The 24585-nt window shown below is 31.6% G+C and overlaps 2 protein-coding genes across 3 annotated transcripts in view; both read right to left on the bottom strand.

Annotated features, from left to right (window-relative positions):
- Positions 1 to 20280, bottom strand: part of cnc (NFE2 like bZIP transcription factor cap-n-collar) — a 104558-nt gene extending 84278 nt beyond the window's left edge. The window contains exon 1 of one of the 2 annotated variants that reach the window (XM_021146502.4): positions 20097 to 20280. The gene's annotated coding sequence lies outside the window, so the exon portion shown is untranslated. The remainder of the gene's footprint in view (positions 1 to 20096) is intronic. The other variant, XM_021146503.4, reaches the window with a different exon arrangement.
- LOC107436472 (polypeptide N-acetylgalactosaminyltransferase 2-like) lies at positions 5739 to 7576 on the bottom strand. Its single transcript, XM_016048208.4, has one exon. The coding sequence runs from the start codon at positions 7574 to 7576 to the stop codon at positions 5882 to 5884; it is 1695 nt and encodes a 564-aa protein (XP_015903694.1). The 3' UTR covers positions 5739 to 5881.
- Positions 20281 to 24585: the final 4305 nt, after the last annotated feature.

Genomic DNA, 24585 nt, shown 5'->3' with positions numbered 1-24585 from the left:
ATATATTCCAAAGATCTTTTACTTAGTAAAATATAACTTATCTAGTGCTGCCATTTATTAAGGAAATTGTTGAGTAATCAACTAATTGAGTGGTAGTAGTCAGGGCTAAAGAGAATAGAAGGGCTAGCTCACTCCGCTCTTAGAGCTGAAGCTACGATTTCCCTCCTCATGACGTCACTGTGTCCACAGATCTCGGAGATTGCAAGCAAAGATATGATAACTTTGCATCTTTCTCTTTGTAAAAATAAGTTACTTTTTCTGGTTATTAGCTTTCAAACTTTACGTAATTAACACATTATTTCCGTTCATAAACTTAGTTCAAAAAAACTTTCTTAGTTATTATATTAAAAAAAAAAAACATTTTAAACTTATAAAAATGTTTTACTAGTTGGTGAAAATGACACTATAAATACTTTATTTTAAAAAGTTCAGTTCTAACTTTAATTATTAAGAAAAATGAAAGCATATATCGACACTTTTTTTTATCTACATATTCTTTTATAACAATAAGTTGAGTTAAATTTAGAATCCCTGATTTTAAAATATGTCATTAATAGCAATTTGCTCATACTTAATCATTAGGAAACAACCTTAAATGCTAATTACTGAAACAAAATAATAACTTAGGTTCATAATGACATTAGAAATTTTACAATTGTTTATAGACATTTAATTTATAATGATATAATTTATAGATATTTAAATTGAAGAGAATATAATTTAAAAAAAAAAAACAAATATTTAGAATAACTACATTAAAAAATATGTTATGAAATTAGGAGAATTTCAACTATATACTATATATTTTATTTATACTTTTTATTTACATTTTAATTTTCCTTGACTTTATTCATTTTTTAATTCTTTTCACTTGCCTTTCTTTTTGAAGTAACGAGGCGGTATCTATTCAGATAATGAATTTTTGTAAAAGTTCTTAACGACAGAATAAACGTATTGCTGTTTTATATTAAGTGTGTCATTTCGGAATCCATTCTTTACATAGTTGTTCATTTACTTTAGGGAACACACGGAAAATTATATTTTTTCCTTTTGTTTTTGTATTAGAATTTTTGCAAGTTGCAATCGCGTAAACTGGCATTTCGATAATAGTTTTAAATTCTTGTAAATTCACTGCAAAAACTGAGGAAAGTCATTATAGAAAATAACAAATGTCTTAGAATATCTCGCAAAATGAAATGATCCAATATTAGTTAGAGCTAGTAAGGTCGAACGCTTCGTTCTTGAAGTAAAAGTGCGAGCTTTGCGCCAAAGTGACGTCACTAGAGAAAATCGGAGGATTGGAGCGGCGAGAGTTACTTCAAAGGAGTGAACCAGCCCTTCTATTCTCTTTAGCCCTGGGTAGTAGTACTGATGGTTTGGGAAATATTTCCGAGGATCATTTGAAAGCATGCCACAATTTCAATCCTCTGCAGAAGGGATGACTCCAATGCTTTGGTAAATAAATTTGCTTAATATATATAAAAAACTTTTACAATAATTTATTTTAACTTCTGTCACTAGACAATTATAAATTTAGCTTCACAATTTCACTATGATTTAAATTAAGTCCTAATTGATGTCAGAGCTTTAAGTTTAGATCGGTCACAAGTTATATCAGAGCTATGGTCCCACCTTTTGAGAACTGCTATCTTGTAAAACCTTTTAGCTGCTAACAAATGAAATATAATGAGAGGTTACTGTACTAATTCATTTTCAACTAATTAATTTTACTCACAGTTTGCATTAATGCATTCGGAAAAATTACTTAAAATACCTCTAATTATTCCATATATCTCTGATCCTGCGGCTGCTGGATAACTAGGGATTTTTTATGAATTATACTGTATCTATGCTGTTGCTTTGATTCTATTTTGTAACAATAAATGTTGTAACAATAATCTTCCAAAATACTTTCTGCTACCTCAAAATGGTTCAGCAGACTTTAACAAAATTTTAGAAACATGAAATTTTATTTGTTTTGAGCACTCATTTACATAGTAAATAGAGTAAAACTTTTCCGAGTAAAACTCAGAGAGAAAGTTTGTAAGTATTTTGCATAGCTAACGAGTACAACAAAGAAATAAAAGTCAACTTTAACTCTAGATTCAAAAACATTTGTTTTACAGACCTTGTAAAATACATAAATACTTGTAACTTTTAAAGTGAAAGAAATAGAAAAATGAACTTCTGAGTACCTTCCTATATCATTAGGTGAATGTTTATCAACAGTGTCTCTTACATGTTCATGAATCTAGGATTAAAGATGTTGGTACCAAAAGTTGTAAATAATTTCGAAGAAAATTCATCCCAGAAATTTATAACCAAAGTTTGAGAGTAGACACTCAAGACACTTTAAATCAATATTATCCTTAAAAAGATATTCAGATACAGCTAAAAATTTGCTAAATGAAAATAAATAACTTGATAAATAAGAAAAGAATTTTGAATTTGAATAATTTTCACATATTTTTACCTTAAGCTGACTTAACTGCAGACAATTTTTATTTTTTACGCTATTTTTAATCCTGGCCACCTCTGTTTTACTAAAATCAGAATCGACAGATGATATAACAGGAATTTGGAGACAAATATAATTAATAAATACTTATTTTCTAAAATAATAAAAACACACAATATTTCAATAAATACAATTGAAGAATAAGATTAGTAAATGATGTAAGTGGCACAAAAAGGAAAAAACTGTTTTCATGTAAAAAAATATCATGCACAGGCATAGGTTCAGACAAATTAATCAAGTTCCGTCTGTACTAATACAAGAGGCAATCAAAACGAAGTGATGTTTTGCTCCCAAATTATCAGGAATTTGTTTAGACAAATATCACAAGGTTTAGTGTTGCCACTTTAAAAAAGTAACATTTCTCAATGTCATTTTGATATCTGTTGAATAAATTTTGATTATCAAAATACTATATTTTCTTGTAAGAATTAATGGTACTTCATTATAAACATTTTAACAATAACATTATACAACCACAGTTACATGTTGTAAATTATAACTTGAATGTTTGACCCAAAATTTTTTAATAATAATTTCAGTTTTTATTTCTTGTAAAAGGTAATTGCCAGTGCCTGATATAAGTTTTGTTTAAATACCTAATGTTTCACATTATGATTGATACATAATTTTTGTTTTCTTTTTTGTAATTTCCCACTGTTTTTTGTACTTACTACATTTAGTAATCTTTTAGTTTTCAATCATTAACTATATATGTACTACTTTATAATTTCAAAATAACACAAGAATATTTAATTTACAATTAGACTGTTATTTTTCGAAGCAGGGATGGCAAATTCTTTCCACAGTAGAAAGAACCACTCTGGAATAAATAGGGTTCTTCCAATCCAAGTGGAAGAAACTCTTTTTTAAAAAGAAATATCAAATATTAAAAGAAAAATATATATATTTAATTGGTTCAAAATTGCAATCTAGTTTAAATAACAGTATTAATTTGCAAGCTATTTAATATATCATTTTTAAATGTATGAAAACTAAAAATCTACAATTGGGAAGAAAAATTTATTGAATTTCTTAAGAAGATTTTACATTAATAAGTATAATCTAACCTTATATTATGAATATGAAATGAAATCTTAAAATATAATTTTTTTTTATCAATGCTACCAAATAAAGAAATCACATACTAAAAAATATACACTAGTACATACAAATCATATATTAAATTCACGACTAGTAATAGCATAATTTTTATAATCAAATATTTATAAATATTAATACTCGAATCAGCTCTTAAATAATCTGATATAAAGATTTTAAAATTCTGTATAAAACAAATAGAGAAATAGTTATTTTTTTAAAAGAGTTTAAGTAAAAAACTTTTAACTTCTTGGCACTATAATAAAAGTAATTTATTTAAATTTAAGCTATTCCTATAATACTCGTTGCTAAAAATTGTAGGTCACTTTTAATCTTTTTTTATTTTGTACAGTTATTTCAATTTTGTGCAGTTCCTTCATGTCTTGGAAGAAATTGGTTTCTTCCAAACAAAATGCAACCCTGCTTTTAAGGAACTTAATACAAAATATAGTAGAACCTCAATCGAACGCTTCTCATGTGACTATTCATTATGAACGATAGATACAAGAAAATGAAGAACGTGGGCCAACATAAAATAATGACTTGAAAATATATAAAAAGTAGTTAAGTAATGAGCTTAAAAATTAATAAATTTGCAATAAATCTACAACAATTATGCATTTACTGCAAAAATATTTATAGAGATGAATAAACTCATTTATTTAAAATATAGTAGAACCTAAATTAACTGACACTTTCCGGACGAGGGCTATGTTGGAAAATAAAAATCATTGGATAATAGGGAGATCGTTATCTGACTCAAGGTTCTAGTACATAAATTTTGAACTATGATAGAAATTATTCAAAATAAAAGAAGATAATCTGAATCTTAAAAGTTTTTTCAAAAAATACACTTTTATTTTATTTATCTATCACAACCATATTTCGGATTAATCCTCACAACAGTAATTTGGTAACACAGGCTGTAATTATGATAAAATATGCGTTGGAACGCTTTGTATAACCAAAGTGTCGAATGAGCAGACATCAGGTAATAGGGGTCTTACAGTATTTGGAAACTATTTCGGTTTAACACAATTTTTTTCTCCTTAGCACAAACAATTAATTTTCCAAATTTGTAACAGATTGTTATTCATTTTCTGTAAGTTCGTATGAGTACAGGAAGTTCCTCGTTGCTTCAAAGACTTTAACCTTGGCACTGGTTATGGTTCTATTTTCCTATTTTCAATGCATTTTGCACCTCTTCAGTTTCTAAAATCATTTCTTGAACCAAAAAGACTAGAAGTTTCAACATTTTCATCAACTAACACAGATACATCAAACATGATAATTGAGGCATTATCTCATACAGTAACAAATCCTTATTTTGTTCATCATCATCATTAGAAGTAACTGCTTTACTTCTCAAATTAAAAATAATCTAAATTTTTTTAATGTTGGTATAATTTCTAAACAATAGATGCAAGATTTGAAAACGTCTGAAATGGACATGGTGTTATATTTTAAAAATAGCATTGGTGAAGGGGCTGTAAAAACAAGATGGTAAATAAAAGGTGAAAGATGTAGGAACGATTGATCAAGGTTCTACTGTTACAGTAACAAAGAACACAGATTTTCAAATAACTAAAATATAACAAATATATATTTTTGTGCCACACTTTGGTTAAGTAATAGTAGTAGCGTTGCAAGTAATACACAAAAGATAAATCTTTCACAAATCATAAAAAACTAATTTTATATCAATGATTAATTATTATTTCTTAAATGTATTTAACAAGAAATAAGAAAATTTTTATTAAAAAATATATATACAGATATATATATATATCACTCAAACTTTTAGTTTCAAAGTATTATTTTTTTTTAAATTTTTGTCAAACAGAAAAAAAAGTCTCTTCTTTTTATTTATATATATATATATATATATATATATATATATATATATATATTTAGAATTAAATTTCAAGGTAATTATTAAAAAATTTGTCATCACAAATAAACCACCACTTATTTCTTAATTTTCTGAGGCCTGTATATTTATCAATATAATTTTAACTTCACCGGGCAAGCAAGAGACAAAATTTTCAGTTGCTAAAACACACAATACTAACATACCTAAAAATATATAACAAAAAAAAAAAAAAACATTTCAAATGATTTTTGCAATTGACTAGTAAACTAAAAAAATTATTCAATAAAAAATTAAAACATAAGTAAAGCATAGCACACACCACTTATGATGATAAATTCCATAAGTGGCCTAATTTATCACATTTTCTTATAAATTTATGACAAAATGATGTTTTAATTAAGAGAATCTTGAACTGATAGGTTCTGTTCAAAAATTACCCAATGTTGACTTGCATGATTATCACATGAAAAAGCAATAAGTCCTTGAGTTTGATGGCTTCGACTATCTAAACATAAATTGTATGTTTTATGTTTTACAGTTTGGTTGTTACTAAGTAATATCCACTTTTGTTGAATACTTCCTTTAGTACATTTTTTTAAAGTCACGGACATGCCCACTTTTGGTCTGTTGAGAGTTAAACATAAATTATCATGTTGAATTTGATGATTTTGTGTATAAGTCCATTCTTGATTTCCCCCACTTCCATGACAAGCATATAAACCAACATTTTCACCAATGGCATGGCCAAGAGTATCAACACAAAGAAGACCCTGACGAATTGTACCTTTAGGAGAAACATCTTTCATAGGAACTTGAAGCTCGGGATAAACATTTTTTAAAAACCAACTGAAAGGTTTACAGTTAAGTTCTTTTCGTAACGATATACGGTTTTTAATATCACCTACAGGAACATTTCTGGCAACAGGTACAGCAGCATAATAAAAATTCTTATAATTATCCATCCAAACTTCTGCTACTCTTTTTGTATTGTGAGCAAAAACATTACCACTTCCACCAGGAAAAGAATATGGATGTTGCTTACGAAAAACATGACCTACTCTGCTGCATGGTATAATTTCTAAACTTCCCCCACACTGCCATATTCGAAAAGAAAGTTCTAAATTTTCTCCACCCCAAATATTCATCTCTTCATCATATTTTCCCATTTTTTTAAAGTAATCACTATTTATAGAAAACAAGCCTCCAGCAATCATAGGAGTTTTAATTGCAGTTGTTGGATCAATTGAACGTTGTTGTCTTTCTTGAGGAGACAGGAATTCCCATTTAAATACTAAATTCCACTCAAAACCACCTCTTAAATCAGATGAGGCAGCATAGTACTTAAAATCATCCATATTAATAACATCAATAACAGGACATACAACTCTAGTTGGATCTTCTACTATTCGTTCTAGCAGAGGTTCCAACCAGTGCACATTACATTCACAGTGACTATCTAGGAAAGTTAATATGGTTCCCTTCGCAGCTTCAGCACCTTTAATCCGTGACCTGATTAATCCCTCTCGTTTATCATTTCTCAGAAGAATAACTTTCTGAATGCTGGCAAGCAAAAGTCCATAATTAGGATCATCGCTAAAGTCATCAACTAATATAATTTCTTTTATTAAATGTTCTGGACTTCTGTTTAAAACACTAACAATAGTGCGCAATAAAGTTGAACGAGCTTCATTATGAAAAGTAATAATAACACTAGTAGAAGGAAGATCTTTACGCTTAGTTTTGGATGAGCATTTGTCATGTCTCGTGTCAGGTATATCTCGATTACTAGGAAGTTTGTCACTAGCAGCTTGGTTAAATTTATTGCGAGAATAGTAGTTTTCGCCAGGTGCAAGTATAGTTTCACTAACATATTTTTTTTCTTCGAAGTACTGCCATTCAATTTGTAAAGCATTATCATTTCTAACATTGCTGACAAAGTTTTTGTCATCATGAGAGGTTTTCAAACGGAGGGCTTTGTTAGCTGGCTTCGAAGATGGTAGTAAGACAATGAAAATAGCAGTTAAGATTGCAACACATAGAAGCAAAATCAAATACCTCTTTCTGACTCGAAGCATAGCACACCTCATATTTCACACTTCTTCTTGACAGAGGACTTTTCAGATAAATGAATCTTCAACAATCCACATTCATGACTTCCGTTACATTGCATGAAACTGTGGAAAAGAGTACCTCAGTATTCTTAGGGAAAGTTTTGATTTCAACAAAACAGAATTTTATAAAATAAGTTAACAAAAATCACAGTTCAAAATTCATGTTCAAATACAGTTCCTTAAAAAAAAATTACTAATTTAAACTACCACAATCATAAAAAACTAATTTGTTAAATAAATATATTGCAAATATAATCACCGAAAAACGTTTTTGGAATTTGTGTTAGGATTGAACACAGAACCAAACTATCACAAGTATTCTCTTTTTTTATTGTTAGTAAATTCAATCCACACCGTGCAGTTTAAAAATCAGTACGATATTAGATTTCTATTTATTTCTTCAAAAAAAAAAAAAAAAAAAGAATGCCAGGCCATTGATGTAAAAAAAAGATCTAAAAAATTCAAAAAAAAAAAAAAAAAAGATCTAATGTTAACATTAATTTAAAAATATAAATGTTTAAAAAAATTAAAAATTAAAAAAAAAAAAGATTAATAAAGAATGTTTATATTAAATGCTGGCTTTAGTGTTATATAACTTCTTGGTAATGTGTTGTTCAGAAACATCAAAATTGCAGAAACACTTGGTTCATTCAAACACATTTAGAACAATTTAACTGTGATATTTCGGTATACAAAACTCTGCATCTTAATGTACAACAGGTTTTGCAAATTATATTACCTAAAAAATTCTGATAAGGATTATTATTTTTTACCCTTGCATGCCTTGTCAGGTGCATAAACATTTTATCAGAAAGACCATAAAATATCAATTAAGCGTCACTTTAAATTTAACGGAAATCGCAAATATGCTGGATGTGGTTAGGACTATTCTTACCATAAAGATTTTATAAACTTTTCATAGAAAATAATTTTACATTTTCATTTAAAAAATCAACAAAGTAATAGAATTAAACCTTGATCCATCATTTCAGCATATTACATTCTCCTCTATATATTATTTTGTTTTAACAGTTCCATCACAGACGCTATTCTTATAATGTAATTAAAATAGTCCCGAAATCCTGCATCTATCATTCAGATCTTGAAATTCTAACTTCTGATGCTAATGATGAAAAAAATAAGGATTTATTACAGTTTGGGAAAAACACTTTAAACAACATGTTTGATAATTATTCATCAGTTGATAAAAACGTTGGAACTTGTGGTGTTTTCGGTACAAGAAATGGCTGCAGACGCTGAAGTACAAAGTCAAGAAATTTCTGCTTTTAAAGGAACATACGAAAAATAAACTGCAATCTTTAACAAAAGTCGAAAAGAAAAACGCTGAGAAGAAAAGAGTGAGTTCAAATCAAAGTTTCCAAAGATTTTAAAAAAATAACATGTTCATTAAACTATCTTTTGCATCGTAAATATTTTTGTAGAAAGTACATAAATTTTCCTCAATTAAAATCTTCTATACTTATTATAAACTTATCACTTTTAAATTTAATTACTTCCTCATTACTTTTATTAAGTTTCAATTTATTATTTGATACTTTAGGTTTACTCCTATTCATCATTTTCCTGAATCTATTGTTCGCAATAAATGTTCCCACTAGAAACCATCGATTGAGGTTCTACTGTAAACGATAATTACGAGCATGATCTCATGTCAAGGAGTTTTATCTACTCTTCTTTCAAGAAATTTTCAGAATTATATGATATTTTAAGTTACAAAATCAGACAGATTTAAATTCTTGACATTTAAATTATGAAAGTAGTTGCAATCTGACCCAATAGTTTGGTTTGGAGAGCAGTCAATATAATAATTATATATTAATCAAAATTAGTCATTTATTAATTTGTAAGCTTTTTTCACATGGCTTTTCAAATCTGGCTATTTTTAATTAGATGTACCTACGCGGTTAAAATTTGTACAATCACTTTTTGATACTTTTGATTTTTGAAAATTACATCATAATTTGATGTAGTAGATAGTTTTTTCGATTGCTAAACATCATTTCTGTGGCCTTTTCACATGGTTTTTCAAATTCTGATATTTTTAATTAAGTATTATAATGACATTTGAATTTGAGTTAACACTAACATATTTAATTCGTGGTGATTCCATTGTAACTTCAATTTGATGATGAAATTAATAAAAGAAATAAAATTTGATTTCGCTGTCAAGGAAAAAAATTTGACAATGGTCCGTATAACCAAAAAAATACGAGAAATTTTTCATTTTGATTTCAAAGGGCAAAAAATAAAGCCTGTATTTGAGAATCTCTTGCAAAATGCAGTAGAGTTGCACACAAGAGTACAATAATCGTTCCAATCGAACTCAGCTCAGTGTTAGCGCTTGCGGATCTGCAAGAATTTCATCAAAGATGTAAAATTCTTGGAGCTTTCATACAGTATGCCAAAACGGATTGTGAAAGCGTTGAAAGGAACAATGAAACAATATAAAACCGTGCTTTTTGCGTAATTTGTGACGAAAATCGACATGGTAACGAAAACAAAAATCACATTTTGGGAAAAGGGAAATTAGGCAAAAACACCCAATGAAAAAAGCGCCTATAAGGACTTTTAAAAGACTAAAAATGAAAATAAGCACCCTAAAGCAATTTTTAAAAATACTATGCACCCTGTATAAGTAATATAGTTTCATTTCTACAAAATAATATAGTTTTATGCAGGCAAATTATAACAATGAACTTAGGTTTCAAACTTTTTTTCACAGCCAACATTTTTTCTTGGTATTATAACAAATAAGTAGTACAGTAGGGAACCGATTATCCGGAACGATCGGGACCATCGCTATTCCGGATAACTGATTTTTCCGGTTTTCGGAATCGCTACAAAAAGACGTTTTTTTATTGTTAAACCCAACTAAAAAAAAAAAAAAAATTGGAAATAATCTTAAAAAGAAGAAAAAACGATGAAGTAATACACTAATGATTATTTCCAAAATGATAGTAAGGTGAACATCTTTCAAAAAAGAAAGAAAAATCCTAAAATCTAATGAGTAAAAAAAAAAAAATTTTTTTTTAAATGGCGGGAAAATTTGTCGAATTTCGTTCCGGTTTTTTGGTTTTCCGGTTTTCTGATTTCCGGATAACGGGTTCTGTACTGTATAATACTTCATAAGTAGTATAATTCATAAGTAGTATAATACTTATAATAGATGTGGAATAATAGATGTGGTAAAGTTGCTGTTATTGACAAATGCAAAGCTTTGACTATCATATCATTAGCTTTAGAGTTCTTTAATACTTTTTAGGCAGATTATTAAAATTTCTGAATGCTTTGCTCTTGTCCAGGCAATAAACATGGAAAACTTGTCCAGAGTCACATAAACAACATAGGGGAGAGTCTATAAATTTAAAACAAAACAAATTGGCACACAAAATTTGCAACTGCTGCAGTTCTTGGATCAGATCATCTGCATGAAGTATAGTACATTTCTTGTTCTCAGCACCACACGTAAAGTCATATATTTTAGAATTTCTGATGGTTGCTCCTTTCTTTGCTAGAAAAACAGCCTTTTTGTTTCCCTGGGATTCCAGAGTAAGAGGAAATTCACTGCAAAGCAACAACATTGGCCAGTTCATTCAGAATATTTCTACAGTTGATGATAGGAAAGTTATCAGTTGTACTATTATTTGCTGAAAACTGGGGAACAAATTTAGAATAAGAGAGAATAACAGCTCGATTGAATGAATTTCTCTTTTTCTTTTCTTTTGTAATTAGTAATTGCTGCAAGGCCCATAAGCAGAATATTTTCAAATGTTCTGCAACAGGACTCATTAATTTATATAAATGTTCTGCAAGCATTTCACTGCGAAAAAAAGTCAACTTTAAGTTAAAATACTATATTTTCACTTATTAAAATACAGGATCATACACAGATACACTACATTATTTTTTAAACCAAGGCAAACATTCTAGATTTGTTACTTTTTCAATCACTTTTGAAGTACAAATTTTGTTAATGACGACGATGATGAATTATTAATAAAATGCCTATGATATGAAGGTCCGAACATTAAAATAAGGGCTGCCTTAAAAATCTTTCGAAGGGACAAGTGCCCAAATGGTGCACCATTTGCAAACACAAACATTCGCTGGCTGTTGTTCCAACAACTTCTTCATCTCCATCAAAAGCATTTGGTCTTTCAGAAACAATTCTGTCAATCGTGGATCCCCACGATTCACAAATTGCTTCTGAAATGGGAATGGAAAATATAAAAGTCATAAACTTTATGAAATTGGAAATCTCGGAATTTAAATCTTTTACGGCTTGATTTAGAAGCTTTCTTGATAAAATAGGTGATCGATTTCTCCTGCTGTCTGCTAAACACTGATACGCCCATTTTATAAAAATGTTATAGCCAAAAGCTTGTTCTTTAATTTCCTCCTCAGAATGGCAAAGGTATGGGAGAGGGAGAATACTGATAAATGTTCTTTTAAAGCAACATCACTCCAGGGAAACAGCAAGTGGTCAAAGCTAAAGAGAATTCTATTCAAGATACAAATTGTTCTGCAGGATTTCGTTTGTTCTGCGACGTATGTCACAGTTTTAGGCACTTTCTGCTTCTGGGCTGCAAGGCAATATAAATAGTTTCAATCTCACTTTCAAAATATAAGAGGTGAGAGGGATATAAAAGAAAAAAATATCACTGTTAACTGAAGTGTCTGCTCCCTCCTTACTATTCAGAGAACTGTCATTATGCACATATATCCAAATTTCTGATGGATATTGGTTCTGATTAGCTGATACAGAGATTGTCCTAATCTGAAATGAGGTTTCTTACAGGAAAGTCAAGGTATAAATGGACATCCAACTCCAGCAATTCGGGCTGGGCAGAAAACTAAGACAAGAATTTTAGCTTCCCCCATTAAGTCCAGAGTTTCACCGAGAAAACATGTCTATGTTTTAAAGTTTCTACAGTTTCCTATACTGTAATCTCTCCAAAATGCATTCCTTGGTAATCTTAATAACTTATAGTAGAGAATAGCAGCATTCTCTTCAATGCTTTTAGAGATAGAATCAACATTAGTTAATTGACATATGGCTTGATCAGTTGTGGTTTTACTGCTCCAATGATCCTGATTTAGGATGGTGTGCAATTAGTATATGATGGTACCAGTGGCTGTGATTATAATTTCCTTGCAGTACAAAAGAATAGGTTTTATAAGCATTTTATAAGTGGTAAGCATGGTAGAACAACTAATGTCTTATTTTGCTTCTAGCCAGTCTCTTTAAGAGAGAAAATTTTCTTAAGGGTCCTAGATCCTACATACTCTTTCCAGGTAAGACGAGAGTCGAAAACACGCCCTAGATATGTAGTAAAATTAACTCATCGTATTTTATAACCATTGTAAACTGAATCAGCAAAAACTTTTTGGTATAACAAAAATAATTGATAGGTTGTCGAATATATATTTACAACCAAGCTGTTACCATCAATTTACAAAGCTAAACAGTCAAAAGCTCATGTGTCAGTCATGCTTAATTGTTTCCTATAAGCAGCAGAACTAACATAGTCAAGTTATTTGCATATAAAGCTGTTTCGAGATTTAAGATTAAGAGATTTAAATTCAACAAAAAAAAAAAAAAAAAAAAAAAAAAAACAGATTTCTTTTGTCAAGTTTGTCTTCAATGGCTATGAAATTCAATCTGCTAGACAGTTTAGTGTAATTTTCTAAAGCTAGCTTGATGTCTGCCAAGAATGTTATTCTCCTCAAAATATCAAACATTTGTTTCTTTATTTATACTACTAATTAACACTGATAAATACTATGTGTGATTAAGTCTGATTTGACTACCACTGCCCTACATGGCTATTTTAGGCAGTCGGAAAATTACCATATTCATTTTTGCTCAATTATGCAATATACTTAAAATTTAAAAATAATTTAAATATACATCTTGTATACAGACAAAATGTTACAAAAATGCGATCATTCAAAGCGCCCAATTAAAAATTTTTAATATTCTTGATGTGCCCATGTCATCATTTTAAGAACTATTTCAAAAATTTTAATATACAATATAATATTATGACAAAAAAGTGCTTGCTTAATAACACCAATAGAAAATAGCTATAAGTACAATGAAATTTAAAAAAATTAATTAGATAATATACGGATATTTCCATTGACAAAATTTATAAGAACTAAGCAGTCACATGAATAAAAAACTGAACTAATAGAAAAAAAAAAGAGAGAACAGATTGAACTGTAAAATATATAACCACTTCCCAAAAACCAACTTTTCAGGTTTTTTTCTCATTAATTGTAATTACAAGAAACTAACAGTATCATTTTGTTGTATTACAGTATCACTTGGCTATTGCAGTCAGTGTGATCAGGATCTGATAATTGAATGATGCCAAAAGTACTTCAAAGAATTAGTTAGAATATAAAATAAAAATAATACTTATGGTATTCACCTTAACTTTCACAACATTTGAGGAACTAAAACATGCTATCTGTTTTGTAGTATCTGTTCTTGAATCAATATCCAAGTGGCTTGACTACTTGTTCAAGTTGGCATTCAGCAATTTTATTTATATAATTAAGAGGAGTTTCAGAAAAATTAAAAGAACAACAAAACCATTTTTTCTGTGAAAGTTAACAGAAAAACATAAAATGTAATTTTCAGTGCTTACTTTTTTATTCACAACTATTATAACACACAGGAAATGCCTTAAACAAACCTACGTATTTTTCTGAAATGTGAAAAATAATGGGAACTTTTTTTTTTAAGTATAGGATAATAAATCCTTTTAAGGACCATTATTACAGCAACTCAAACAAGTGGGATACTTATGTATCAGTCGCTACTTATGGCAACTACAATCACCAATGGATTTTAAACTTACAAATATACATTTTTTTCAAAAAAAATTGTGAGATTTGCTAATAGTTATACCCTTAAGGTTGGTTTCTTTCTGCTATAATTATTTTAAAGTTTTTTGGGTTCTGTTATAAATTTTTCTGATGACTTGCACGTCGCTAAACAGAAGTCACCAAAGCTTGGTGATTATTTTGGCTTAGATACCTTTAACAAATATTCTCAATCTCTTCTAAGGAACCATTATTACAAATCTCTTCTAAGGAACCATTATTACAACCGGATCGGTCAATGTGTAATCATTGTACTGCTTAAGGTCTCTTTTCCTTTCACTTAATCCTCAAGAAAAATTTTACTGGTACAATGCTTTCACATTGGCTGAGCCTGATGTAATAAATTGAAATTTATTATAAGTTTTTTTTTTGTAATACTTTTAAAGATAGATTATTTGTCTGTAGATGGCACCACTACGGTAAAGTTTAAATTCAATCATAATGATATTTTCTTTAGAAATTTTGAATTAGTCTTTTAAAAAGGGATTTTTTTGGGTAAAATCTATGTAACTAAATTTATTAATATTTATTGAAGATGGTATTATAACTTGTATAGGGTATTAGTGGATTCATCACGGTTTTTCTCAGGGATCTTTTTTTTTGGTTCTGACGTCCGCCGGATGCGGGATGACTCTGGACGTGGTAAACAGGTCAGTCTAGATTCTTTCGCCTTGTTGACGGGAGGATAAAAGAGAAGCGATGAATGTGGCTAGTAGCAGTTGCAGTACCAGTAGTAAGCAGTTAATCAGAGCAGTATCCTGGGGATACGGAGTTTGTCCGCTGAAGGAGTGGTTCGTGACAGTATCTCGGAGATGGTGGATCGTAACCTTAGGGAAAGCTAAACTGAAGTCTCTAGCGGGAAGGACTACCGGGATTAGCCAAAAGCCGATATCTTTGAGACGATGGGCCAAGTCCGAAGGAATCTATGCTGGACGTCCGGTGTCCCCCTTCTACATGCCTAAGTCGCTTGAAATTAGAATAGCTGGAGAAATTTCGAGATCCTAGCCGAGGAGTTTGTCCATGAGTTCATCTACCTTTCCGGTGGGCGGTTCCAGAGTGAAAGCAGTAAATTCCGTAGGGTACTTATAAAACTTTAAATTTTATTTCGTTAACATTTTAGAGGAATCATTTACCGAAAATTCTGAACTGTTATGTTGTGTTTTTTTTTTGTGTAGGAGAACAATCAGCATTTAAGTGTAATTTATAGATATCATAAACCAAGTCTGGGTTTTTAGAAAGGTTAAATGAAGTTTTTATTTTATAAATGTCTTTTTTTGAACTGTAGAAATGGAAGGTTATGCTTGAGTGTTTTAAGGTTGCATTTTTGTTTTAATTAATGTATAAATGTTTATTCCCATGTTGGCATTTGGAAATGTGTGAAATTATGTTTTTGAAGATTTAGAGGTGCAATAAAAATGAGTTTTAAATGTTAAAAGTTTTCTGTAATTCATTAGATATTTGTCTACTAAATAACCTGGGTAACCGTTACTAAATTTAAATTTTGAGATCACAGCCAAAGGGGTAACGGTACAAATTGGTGCCGTGACCAGGATAGGCAAATTTAATAGAGAGGGCCTAAATTGGTGCTGCAATCTTTTGCATTTCCAGGTGCTAACATTTGACTTTTTATGTGTTTTAAAGTTGTATCATATTTGAGTGTATTCATGTATTCCCAGTTTTTGAAATAGACGTAAACAAGTTAAGATTTACTCAATTAATAGTGTGCTTGTGAAATTTGAATTGTAATCGAATATGTGTCCTAAGGATAAGCTTTCGCCACAGGATGGTCAAACGGGTGTATTTATACCTGGTAATTTTTCCCTTTTAACATTGCAAGTACTCCGGCACTGTTAACATATGGTAGGGAATTAACTTTACAGCTGGAATTTCGTAGGAACCATGAACCTTTCTCTTACGCGAGTGCTGAGGACTGTGCCAAAGATTTACTTGGTAAATTGCATAGTACTTATGCATCAGCGAGGGAACATCTAGAATATTCTGCAGAAAATAGAAAAGCTCGTAGAGACAAAAACGTCAAACAATATAATTTCCAAACAGGGGATGAGGTATACTGGTTCAATCCTGTGTTAAAGAAAAACCAGTGCAAGAAATTTGCTAAATTTAATGAGGGCCCTTTCAGGGTGGTTGAAGTCTTATCTCCGGTCACTTTGAAAATCCAACATACAAAAAATTTTGGCTATACTAGGGTTGTTCATGTGGAGAATGTGGCAAAGGCGGAGCAAAGATTGGAAGTTTTGCGATCCAGAGATAGTGGGTTCGGTGACCAAATCAGTGGCAGTATAGATAGGGAAAGAGTAGAAACACCTGCTCCAGAAAATCTACTGTATGAGACAGGTAAATTCGTGCCTTTTCCGCAACCTCGTTATAACTTAAGACAACGAGTAAATGGACGGGTCATAAGAAATTAGAATTTGTAAGAGGGGGGTGCAACTAAATTTTTCTTGTTTTAAATTGGGTTATAAATGTTTTGGGGTGGAATGTCAAATGTTCTCCAAATATGGAGGAGGAGTTTATATCTGGCGGTGCATATTTTGGTTACATAAGCCGGAATGTAGTAGGTCGGTGGAGACTGTTTTTTGTTTTCAGGTGGACCACGGTCCTTTTATGTACATAAGTGTGAAGTGTAGGTCTCCACCGGCAATTGTAATGATGTATGTAATCAGTCAAAACTGGGTTTGTCCCATTTTTTTTAATGTTATTTTGAAAATGCAGATTATGAATCTTTAGATGTTTAAAATTTGAAAGCTGAAGATTGATAACGTTGCTGTACAATCTTTTCCTGACCCCCTATGGGCCGCTGGAAAAGGTATTGCTAAGTGTAAATCTGAGTTATAATGTTTTTTAAAGTTAAGTGTAGTTTAAACTACTTTGGCGCATATTTGATTCCTCTTTTCTGTTTCCTTGCAAGGTGCACATTGTTAGGGTCAGATTTGATTTTAGTGATAAAGATCTAAAAGTAGGTTTAAAGCCGCGTGGTGCTTTTAGAGATTTTGAACTTTAAGTAGGAATTATTTATGAACAGCTTAGAGAAAAGGAAAAAACGGAATTTTTTGTGTGAAACCAGTAATTTAGTTTTCTTGATTTCTTGATAGTGTTCCAGGTCATTTTAACATAGTGCTATAGTGTTTCAAAAAATTAAAAGTATTTTAATTTTTTTTCGGTGAGGCGATGGTATTGTAATAAATTGAAATTTATTATAAGTTTTTTTTTTGTAATACTTTTAAAGATAGATTATTTGTCTGTAGATGGCACCACTACGGTAAAGTTTAAATTCAATCATAATGATATTTTCTTTAGAAATTTTGAATTAGTCTTTTAAAAAGGGATTTTTTTGGGTAAAATCTATGTAACTAAATTTATTAATATTTATTGAAGATGGTATTATAACTTGTATAGGGTATTAGTGGATTCATCACGGTTTTTCTCAGGGATCTTTTTTTTTGGTTCTGACGTCCGCCGGATGCGGGATGACTCTGGACGTGGTAAACAGGTCAGTCTAGATTCTTTCGCCTTGTTGACGGGAGGATAAAAGAGAAGCGATGAATGTGGCTAGTAGCAGTTGCAGTACCAGTAGTAAGCAGTTAATCAGAGCAGTATCCTGGGGATACGGAGTTTGTCCGCTGAAGGAGTGGTTCGTGACAGTATCTCGGAGATGGTGGATCGTAACCTTAGGGAAAGCTAAACTGAAGTCTCTAGCGGGAAGGACTACCGGGATTAGCCAAAAGCCGATATCTTTGAGACGATGGGCCAAGTCCGAAGGAATCTATGCTGGACGTCCGGTGTCCCCCTTCTACATGCCTAAGTCGCTTGAAATTAGAATAGCTGGAGAAATTTCGAGATCCTAGCCGAGGAGTTTGTCCATGAGTTCATCTACCTTTCCGGTGGGCGGTTCCAGAGTGAAAGCAGTAAATTCCGTAGGGTACTTATAAAACTTTAAATTTTATTTCGTTAACATTTTAGAGGAATCATTTACCGAAAATTCTGAACTGTTATGTTGTGTTTTTTTTTTTGTGTAGGAGAACAATCAGCATTTAAGTGTAATTTATAGATATCATAAACCAAGTCTGGGTTTTTAGAAAGGTTAAATGAAGTTTTTATTTTATAAATGTCTTTTTTTGAACTGTAGAAATGGAAGGTTATGCTTGAGTGTTTTAAGGTTGCATTTTTGTTTTAATTAATGTATAAATGTTTATTCCCATGTTGGCATTTGGAAATGTGTGAAATTATGTTTTTGAAGATTTAGAGGTGCAATAAAAATGAGTTTTAAATGTTAAAAGTTTTCTGTAATTCATTAGATATTTGTCTACTAAATAACCTGGGTAACCGTTACTAAATTTAAATTTTGAGATCACAGCCAAAGGGGTAACGGTACACTGATCCAGTAAGAAGAATTCCTAACCACTGTAAATGTATTCAACATCAGAATTGGGAATATTTCTGTAACACGATCTGTCACACAAATGACATTCAAATTTTAAACATGCAGTTTTTCTTAAGAAAAAACAGATGCATAGGTTTAGGAACCTGAGTTATACCTTTAAATTTGGTCTCATTCTGAAATCTCTTTTTTTTTTCTTTTTTAAGTTTCTAATGAAGCATTGCCCAGACGTCACCAAGATTTGGCAATTATTTTGCCGCAAGTCATGATATGGAAATCTCACCTCAGAATTAATGGTCTAGAACTGGAATAAAGGGGAGATTTTTGTATTGTGATCTGTGGCAGAATAATGACCAAGTCTAGGCAACTTCCGGGCAGTGACCCACATGATACTAAAGAAAACCATCACAGAAAAGGATCAACTTGAAAGGTATAAAATGTAACTACCCTCGGACGAACATCTTCATTTTTTTTATTTTTTTTTATTGTAACTTTAAAATCCGTTTTGGCACCTTGGCGATTGTGGTTGGCCGACAGATCACGATACAGAAATATCGCCGGACTAGCAAACTTCATCAGAGAAAAATAAACTTCAATTGATAAAATTATAAAAAAAAAAAACATACAATAAAAAAACAACAATCCCTGTTATGACGATCTTGGGACAAGTCTAAAACAAAACTAAAGCAATGAACCACAAAGTATACCCAACACAGTAATATTTCTTCATATTGCGTATTTAATCTTAGAACAAGAGCGGCCCTCTTTCCTTAAGTTTCCAAAGCAACAATTACTAGGAAATGATTGTTACAGATTAAAAAAAATATATTAACAAGATTAATTTATCTAGCGGCTATAAAATGACACGAAAAAATGCTTAATAAGAAGATAAAATTTAAAACACTCAAGTCCATTTCCTTTAAGACAAACGTATTGTCAGGATAAGCCAGACGACATAGAAAATGTATTCATGTGCAAACGACTCAGATTTATTATGAATGACGGTATGTTTAACTAAGTAATATTTAATATTACTCAATTAAGAAGAAACAAATTGTATAAGGAAACAGAACAACTTTGAAGAAAATTATAGCGCTTTGTTTACATAAGTGTAACTCAACAATTACTATTTAAATTATTCTATAACAATAGTGGTTCTTAAAAATGAATAGAAAAACTTACCATTCAAATTACAGGACAACTAGATTCATAATTATTAATATAAAAGGAAATAGTTAAAACATTTTAAAGATGCTTTAGTGTTTCACTTATTATGAGATCAGAACAATAGTAATGCTAAATTCGCTTGTAATCTCTTCTAACATAAAAAAAAAAAGAAGAAATTTTTTTTTAAAAAAACTAAAAAGAAGAATAAAATGTTAAATCTGATTGGACATTCTTAGTTTCGGTATTTAATGGACCAATAAGGGATGGCTCATTAAAAAAAGCCTTAGTAAAAATTTGCGGTTTCCTTTTTTTTCGTTTTTTTTTAAATAACTTTTGACACTGCAGAGCTGTTCTCACTGAATACAATTTTTTCCGCACGCAAAAAAACGACAGGCCAATAAGAGCCTGATATTAGCGATCGAAATAGGCTGCAGGTAGCGTAAAGCAGAAGTCTCTACCTATGGCAACACTTCACATGCTTTCACAATTAGCGCGTGAAGAGTTATAGAAGAAGAAAGTAGTTAGTTTCCGTCTTGATTTTCAAATAGATTAAAATTATTTACGTTAAGAAACTATATGGGACTGATAACTACATTAAACATAGTTCTAAAAGAAAGCGTCATGATAATTTAAAGAAATATTTTAAACAACTAAATGTAAAAAATATTACTAACAGGTAAGATATCATAGTACATGCCTATACAACTGAAAAGAGGAAGAGAGAGAAGGGCGAAAGGCATGGAACCGGTCTTCTCCCCAGATGGAGTATTCGAGGGTTGTGATCGCCGATATTTTTACCTGCAAAAAGCTCGATGATCAACTCACATGCGGTCTGGGAAACATTCCTAAGGATGATCTGAAGACATACCATCTCAATTTTGAACGTCTGCAGAGGAGATATCTGCCCCAATCTAGTAGCCCGACAACCTACAAGAGGGATCGAGCACTTTAAGGTAGAACAATTTAGCATGGACAGATACCATGCACCTTCGGTCCCTACTCAGGCTCATCAAAATCAAAGTGGTCACCCATTCGCTTACTGACCGCAGCCAGTGTTGTATGACTTTGGTGTTTTACTGTGAACCATATCCTTACGACATTTTGCACACGAAGAAATCGACGCGATATCATTTTATCTACCAGTACAAAATGGATGGTGTTTTCAATAGAAATGTAAACAATAACAATCTCGAGCTCGGCACCTACTCTAGTTCCGGTTAAAAAGTTTGCAGCTGCTTACTACATGTTATTCTGATAGGCGATGTTTTCAAACGGATAATTTTGTTTTCAATAAGAGAAATAAATTAGATAATTTCTGAGCTCAAATCTGAGGTATTTCATAAGATATTAATGTTATAAAGTAATTCTGGGGAGTTTGGATTGAAAATTTGCTTTAGTTAGTCTGTTATTTATTATTAAAAAAGGTGACATGGTTGCTAGATTTTGAATAACTCGCTTTTTTGGCAGTCTTGATTTGGCCTCTTTCCATTTGTTTATTACTGTCTGTTCGTGTTGCAAGCTGTGCACCATCTTACGTTAGTGTTAACGCTTTTAGTGTTGTAAACACAAGTATTGTTAGCTTTGTAAACATAAGTAATAAGTAATCAAATACATTGTTTGCATTGATTTGGCAAAGCACAATGATGCCAAATGGCTTTAAAATACAATTGAAACAGTAACCCGGAAATTTAGGCAGTCCCGAGCTGGCAGCGTTCCCTAGTGTAGAAAACACCATCCATTGGAGAAAAATTTTTCGTTGTCAACAGTTATTCACGATCGCAACACTCGAATACGTCATCTGGGAAGAAAACCAGTTCCATGTTCCATGTCTAAGGCCTCCCTCCCATTCCCTCTCCTTCTTTGCTCAGACGTATGGAAAAGATTTAAGATGTTTATCCCCTTTTTCTTTATTTTCCTTTTAGGTTGTCAGAAATTCATTTTAAAATTTTCACGATCCTTATCTTAAGTTTCGTGTTTAAGGAAGTCTCGAGTTTCATATAGATTCTAATTTAAATTTTTTTTAATCGGTTTTCAAATCAAGACAACAGTTAACATATTTTCCATTCCTTTGACTGTTCACACGTTAATGGTAAAACTTGCCTAGTGTTGCCATAAAGTAAAGAGTTCTGCCAAGCACCATCTGTAGCCTATTTCAATCGCCAATAGAAAAAAATTCATATAAAAGTATTTCAATGCATCATATTTACAAATTTTATAACGTTTTTATTTAATATTATTTTAGATTAAAATATGCATTTATTATTTAGTAGTTGGTTCAATTTTTCAGTTTTTTTCTCTCTTATTTAACAAAAGATTAACGAAAATATTAGTGAAAGGAAATTTCGTGTTGATTCTTGTATTGCTCAGTGACCAGGACTTTCGATTCCTCTGATTTTACTAGCACGTATACGATTTTGTGAAGAATTTTAGTATTTTATAGAAATATACTTTTATAGAAATATACTTTTGATTTTAGAACAAAAAATTTTCCAACGCCACACCGATAATATTTTTCACTCTCTTTCATTAAAACAAAATTCATATAAAGTATAAATTAAGAAATTTAGAATTTGATTGGTTAGTAGGAATGTACTCCAAGTTTGGAAAAATCGCGAATTTTATTTTGTATTTCTTAAGGTTTTAACTTTTTTATTGGCTTAATTTTGTGAAAGAACAAAAATTATATGAATTGAATTAATCAAAAAACTAACAGTTGAACGATTAACGAGCGTTAAACGATAAACTTATTAAAAGTTGAAGAAATTTGTCGGAGGCTAAAAAGCTCCGCGTCGTGAAACATACTCTATGGTTCTGACTGGTATCTGATTTTCTAACAAACACAAGCTAATTTGCCTCCGATTTGCGCATAGGGGCCGTTCGCACGTTACATGTGATACTCCTCACTATGCTGATGCAAGTGAAAGACGGATTAGTGGAATACAGACTCTGACTGGCATCTCCAATTTTGCATCCGCATTTTTTACATATGCAGTGAAAATGACCATTATAAACACCCATCTGTAGTTTCGCACTTGCGTGTTGGGGAATTGCACGTATTTAGATTAGCTCTAAGGAACCATTCGCATCGCTTAAAGAATCGCAGGCGTATGAGATTCTGATTGGTAAAAAGAATGAGGATTCAAGCATTCAGCAACTAAGTAATCATTATTGTGCGAATTTTTGGCATGCAGTAGGAATGATTCCTAAGAGTTTCTGCTGCCATTGCACACCAACAGATATACGATGCGTTTATGTATGATTTAGATTCTTTGAAGGGCTATTCTCACTACATGCGATTTAGCACCGGCAACCACTGTAGAGAGGGAACGAGAATCTGATTGGGAAAAATATATTCTTCCGTAATAAACTCACCAATTAGGTTTTCCCATATTTTAGACGGTGATAGACTGCGCATGAATTACATAAAGTGTGAAAGCTCCCTGAGCAGTGCTGTATCACCAGACTAGTTGCTGCGCCTCTCAAGCTGTTTGAGCAAGCACGAATCGTTCATTTAAACTCCTCAAACAAAATTTCATGTTGTATTTGGACTCCCAACAGTGATGAAAGTGATGCAGGAGCATTTCAATTTATGAAGTTTCCCCATATATATTGGGTTTGTACAAACACGAGAAAAACAGAGGGAATGAAAGCAGTAAGGAGCCGTTTTTACTCTACGTGATTCACGCACCTCCGACTACCGCCGACTGAAAAGACGAACTTGATTGGTGAATTACTTCGCGTGAGAATATTGCTGTATTTTTCATTTACGGAGCAATAGAACTGCACAATGGGCTATTGGCAACGGTCTGGGAAACATCCCTGAGGATGCTTTTAAGACATGCCATCACAATTTTCAACCTCTGCAGAGGAGATATCTCCCCCAATCTAGTAGCCCGACAACCTGCGAGAGAGGTCGAGCATTCACGTTAGAGCAGTTTAATGGGGATCATTATCACGCACCCTCAGTCTTTACGCAGGCTGATCCAAGTGGTCACTCACCCGCACACTGACCGCAGCCAGTGATGCTTGACTTTGGTGATGTGCTGGAAACCGTGTCTTAATGATCAGTCCACTGCGGGACAACATGAGAACATATTTCGAGAATCAAGTTTTCCAATCACCAGTCAGTAAGAAAGACTTGCCTTTAAAGAGCCATTCTCACTTTGCAGTTCTCGAATCTTCAAAGTTCACGCATCTTCTATTTTCTCCTAGGAAATATAAGAATCTGAATGGTGATATATACATTTCTGTACCCAATCAGGTGCCGACCGGCCTGTGTAGGGGGCAGGGAACTGTCCTTGCATCAGAAAGGTTCTCGGTTCGAATCCCGGGCAAGGGATGGATGTTTTTCTCTCTCTGTGTGCTCTATGTCCTTTCTCCTTTGTGTGTGTGAATGTGCGTGAATGGGACCCGCCATATAAACGGGTTTGCGGTTGTGTGAATAGTGTGGCAGAATTCGAATTCTTGGCTATAGATGGCGCCACTGAAAGACAAGTACAATCGC

This window comes from Parasteatoda tepidariorum, chromosome 11 (genome assembly GCF_982258835.1).
Source record: "Parasteatoda tepidariorum strain Cologne lab strain chromosome 11, Ptep-v5.0, whole genome shotgun sequence".
NCBI lineage: Eukaryota > Metazoa > Arthropoda > Arachnida > Araneae > Theridiidae > Parasteatoda > Parasteatoda tepidariorum.
The sequence above is the reverse complement of the archived record's forward strand: the minus strand, read 5'-3'. Positions and strand labels throughout refer to the sequence as shown.